At 50.0% G+C, this 4236-nt stretch overlaps 1 protein-coding gene across 3 annotated transcripts; it reads left to right on the forward strand.

Moving 5' to 3' along the window:
* The first annotated feature begins 452 nt into the window (after window positions 1-452).
* Window positions 453-3690, forward strand: LOC100193582 (uncharacterized). Of its 3 annotated transcripts, none has more exons than NM_001348933.1 (2): window positions 453-897; window positions 2608-3635. In NM_001348933.1, the coding sequence occupies exons 1-2, from the start codon at window positions 678-680 to the stop codon at window positions 3564-3566; spliced, it is 1179 nt and encodes a 392-aa protein (NP_001335862.1). In that variant the 5' UTR covers window positions 453-677; the 3' UTR covers window positions 3567-3635. The 3 variants fall into 3 exon arrangements, with proteins under 3 accessions (NP_001335862.1, NP_001132161.1, XP_035818795.1); NM_001138689.1 differs by having other exon boundaries at window positions 549-897; window positions 2624-3633; XM_035962902.1 differs by lacking the exon at window positions 453-897 and adding an exon at window positions 1712-2496 and having other exon boundaries at window positions 2624-3690.
* Window positions 3691-4236: the final 546 nt, after the last annotated feature.

Here is a 4236-nt window from a genome sequence, read left to right on the forward strand (position 1 = left end):
GGCTTCCATATTTAAGTTAGCTCTACTCCACAAGAGCTAGCAATATGGTGCTATTGGTTCCACCTATCCCTTTGCCATCAACTTATATGGGCTTTTGAGATTTTCCTGGGATTTATTTGAATAACTTAATTGGGCCAAGCCCATAAATCCTAACAGCAGCAACACCCAGCAAGGCCAAATTGCAGCCCCGACACAGATCATCATAGCATGGAGATGTACCTGGAGCCAGCGCCGAGCTTGGATGGAACCGAAGTCCAAAAAGCAATTGCATTTCTGATCTGACCTGACGACTGATCTGGTTTTTCATTTCACTAGAGACGACGGTGCTATGATCTGGTCGAGATCCTCCAGGATGCCGAGTGTGCACTAAGCACTATACTGTATCCTCCTCTCCTGCCGCCGCTCTCCCTATCTTGGGATTACTGTAGGTCTGTTTCTGGGAGACCCTTGAGCACACCCGAGCCGTCCAATTTACATCGGACGGTGCTGCGTGGCCGTCAGGGAAAAGGATTAGGGGACGGGGAGAGAACGAAACAAAACCCAAATATCTGGACGCACACACTGGGCCGCGCTGCTTCTCCGTCACGCTGAATCGTCGTCGCCGCCGGCCAGCCGCAGGAGCTCGCCGTCGCGCGTTTTTGAAGCTCTCCAGGAAAGGGGGCGCGCGCAGGCGCAGCATGAGAGCGGCCGTGAACACGCCACCTCCGCGCTGCTACTCGCGGCGGCGCGCCAGCGCCACGCTGCTGGAAGCGCGTTATGTGTTCGACCACGTGCCGCAGCGGCGCCTGCCGAGCCTGGCTGCGGAACTCCGCGCGCGGCCCGCGTCCGTGGCTGCCCGGAGGCCCGCGCGGCGCTCGGCCGCGTCTGCGGCTGCCCCCACCTGTGGCGCCGCTTCAGGTACTGAAATTGGATCGTGTTCTTGGTTTACCCCCTTCTTCTGCATGCGCTTGACTTTGGAGCTGCCTCGTTTGTGCACTGAAGATCGTCTGGTATTTGGCCAGTGGTAGCATATCATTGGAATGTTTGCATGTGTTGTTCAATGACCCTTTAGTTTGGTATTGGGGGTTTAGGACAGCGGTTTTGTTTGTGTCACACTAGGACAGTGGGTGTTCAAGAATGGGAGCAAGCTTAGTTCGCAACTAATAAAAAGTAGTTTGAAATGCTACCAATTACGTATTACTTAACCAGGCTACCCCAGAAGTCCATTGTCCGTTGAATCTTCCTTACCATTTGGATTGGATGGTAATTGTTTTTGGTTTGTGCGGCGCACCCCTTTATGTTTGGTTTTTGGGGTCCTGTTCCCCTGAAGAACTGGTCCAACACATGTTTTGGTTTTCTCCTTCAAATAAAACTTTCGGCAAAGCTTTTTGTTCCAAAAAGATTCGTAGCGGTGAGAGGTGTCTCACGAGTTCGAAGAGCCTCTCCTCCACATTTGTGGGGAAAGGCTTGCCTCGGTTTATTCCTTTCTCATACCCCATATGACATCTCGACCTGCGGGAGGTAAGACAGCCCCCGGGCATTGTATTAAGAAAAGACCTTCTCACACAGGTCGAAAAAACCCCTGAACCCTTGCCCCACCCATACACAGCGGCATCGAAGCCCATGTGAGAACGGCCACGACCGGGACTGGGCCTTAGACCTGTGCTTTGGCGTGGGACAGACGAGGAGATTTTTTTAACCACAGCCTAAAATTCGCTCCCACGGGGAGTCGAACCCACGACCTAAGGAGTGCTACTCAGACCAACTAACCAACTCAGCTAGAGGCCCTTTCGCTCATACCCCATATGACAACACTCTTGCTTGTTTCCTTTTACCCTTAACCCCCTGCAACTAAGAACTAACTGTTCTTACTGTTTTGGTAATCTCTAGCTGCTACCAATCCTGGAAATGGACTAATTAGCTCTTAGCCTTTATTCAATCATGTGATTTAGCTTTATAGGATTAAGAAATTTATGGACTCAACCACCACAACCATATGCTCTTGCATTAGAAACTTTTTGTTTCATTGTCATCTGTATTGCATCAAAATAGATTGGGAAAAATAGCATATATGATGGTTGACCTCGAATTGAAACTTGACTAATTTTCCTGACAAGCAACAAGCTTTGAACTCGGAAAATGCTTAGATACGCATACAGAAATTTTGAGGCGGGAAAAATAGTTCGTCGTTATTGATTTGTTCTTATCTGTTTGGAACATCATAGCATTTACATGCTTGTTGGGAGGTTGTAGAGGTTTGCATGCTTTTGTTGACTTCCTAGAGTTTGCTTCTCTGTAGTGGACATCATTGCTTGAGAGGTGGGATCTCTTTAGCTAGTTCTCTTTGCCCAAATATTTTCTTGTCCCAAGCAATGTCTTCTTGCTGAAATGGGGTAAGGTATAAACCCTTGCTGGCAATATTCTACCCCTGCTTCGTTCAAGAAGTGAAGCAAGTTCTTCATATAAATGAAGCATACTATTTGTGATGCACTGCGCATTCTGGGGTTAGCCGTTCTTGTTGAGTACTTCCTACATGCTTTCCCAGATCAACTTCTCACCTTCGTTAATATATGTCATACTTATTCCAAACCACAGCATCATTTGTCAAGCTTTCTAACCATTGAGCAGTTACTCGTTTGTTTAGGGCATTGCTGCAGATTCCAACGGCCTATTCTTCAATTTCTCGCGTGCGTTTAGCCCCGGCTGCATTCTTGCCAGCAAGATACAACTTTGAAGGCTATATCCCCCGTAGCTGCTCCAGTTCGCTTCAGATCTATAGCCGGTCATCGATGTTAAATCTACCACCATCTTCAGCTCTCACGGTGTCCTCCCAGCTCACCTCCTCTGACGTAGCCCAGCGTTCAGAGGAATGGTTCGCTCTTCGCAAGGACAAGCTCACCACAAGCACCTTCAGTACCGCCTTGGGTTTCTGGGCTGGCAACAGAAGGGCAGAGCTGTGGAACGAGAAAGTTTTTGGCGCGACAGAGACCAAGCTGGCGGACACCGCTAGGTCTGCCATGGACTGGGGCACGCATCATGAGAGCGTAGCCATAGAGCAGTACACGAACATCACAGGAAGACACGTGGGCACCTTCGGCTTCGCGGTGCACGCCGAGGCCAGCTCCGGATGGCTCGGAGCCTCGCCCGATGGAGTCCTCGGGTGCGGGCTGGACGGCGGGATCCTGGAAGTCAAGTGCCCCTTCAACAAGGGCAAGCCCGAGCTCGCGCTGCCCTGGCGCGCCATGCCCTACTACTACATGCCGCAGGTGCAGGGCCTGATGGAGATCATGGGCAGGGACTGGGCGGAGCTCTACTGCTGGACGCCCAGCGGGAGCAGCCTGTTCCGCGTGCCGCGGGACCGCGCGTACTGGGAGCTCCTGCACGAGGCGCTGCGCGACTTCTGGTGGGGCGACGTGGTGCCCGCGCGGGAGCTGGCGCTCCTGGGGAAGCACGACGAGGCGAGGTCCTTCGAGCCTCGGCCCAAGCACCGGCTCACGAACCTGGTGCTGTACAGGAGCAGGAAGCTGGCCTCCGAGGCCAAGCTGCTGTGGATGGATGTTGGCGGCCGTGTAGAGTTCTTTCAGTGAGACGTTCTGCCGGTGGTTGTACTGTGCACTGTGTTGTGACTATTCTTTGAATTAACTCATTGCCTTCCGAGTGTCCTGTTCTTTTTTTTGTTCTGTTTTTTACGAGCGTATGATCTTCCACTCACGTCTTGTGATCGTTTTGTGTGTGCATCGGATTTGATGTATTTCCATTCGCTGAAACTGTGAAATCTGGAAAGATGACGGGTTAGAACTAGAAGGTTGTTGTTTAGCTCAGATAATGGATTAGGTGGGTCGGCCAAATACAAGTGCAAATATATTTGTGGTTTTCCTAGCATATGGATACCAAGCTGTGTCGTGGCACCGGGGATTTCCTGCGTTGATCCCACATGTACGCCAAGGAGAAGTAATCGAATCATACAGCGATTGCCTGCTCGCTGGATATTCTCATTCGTCGTTCCCTCCGTCCTGGATGTCAGAAACGGCAAAAACGGACTGCTTTTTATGGACTAATTTTTAGTCTTTTATTTTATTTTAGTATTTAAATTGCTAAATAAGAAAAGTTTTAACTTTCATATTTAGTAATTTTAAAATTAAAATAGAATAAAATATAGAAACTAAAAATTAGTCTAAAAAAAACAAACCCCTCTTATCCATCCACCTGCCTGGCAGCCTGTGCCTGTTGCTTGCGATTTCCGAACTCTCAGGAATC

This window comes from Zea mays, chromosome 10, assembly GCF_902167145.1.
Source record: "Zea mays cultivar B73 chromosome 10, Zm-B73-REFERENCE-NAM-5.0, whole genome shotgun sequence".
Taxonomy (NCBI): domain Eukaryota; kingdom Viridiplantae; phylum Streptophyta; class Magnoliopsida; order Poales; family Poaceae; genus Zea; species Zea mays.

Coding starts and splice junctions, on each gene's coding strand:
- LOC100193582 (NM_001348933.1), top strand. CDS start 678: ATGAGAGCGGCCGTGAACACGCCACCTCCGCGCTGCTACTCGCGGCGG. Junction 898..2,607: donor CACCTGTGGCGCCGCTTCAG/GTACTGAAATTG, acceptor ACCATTGAGCAG/TTACTCGTTTGTTTAGGGCA.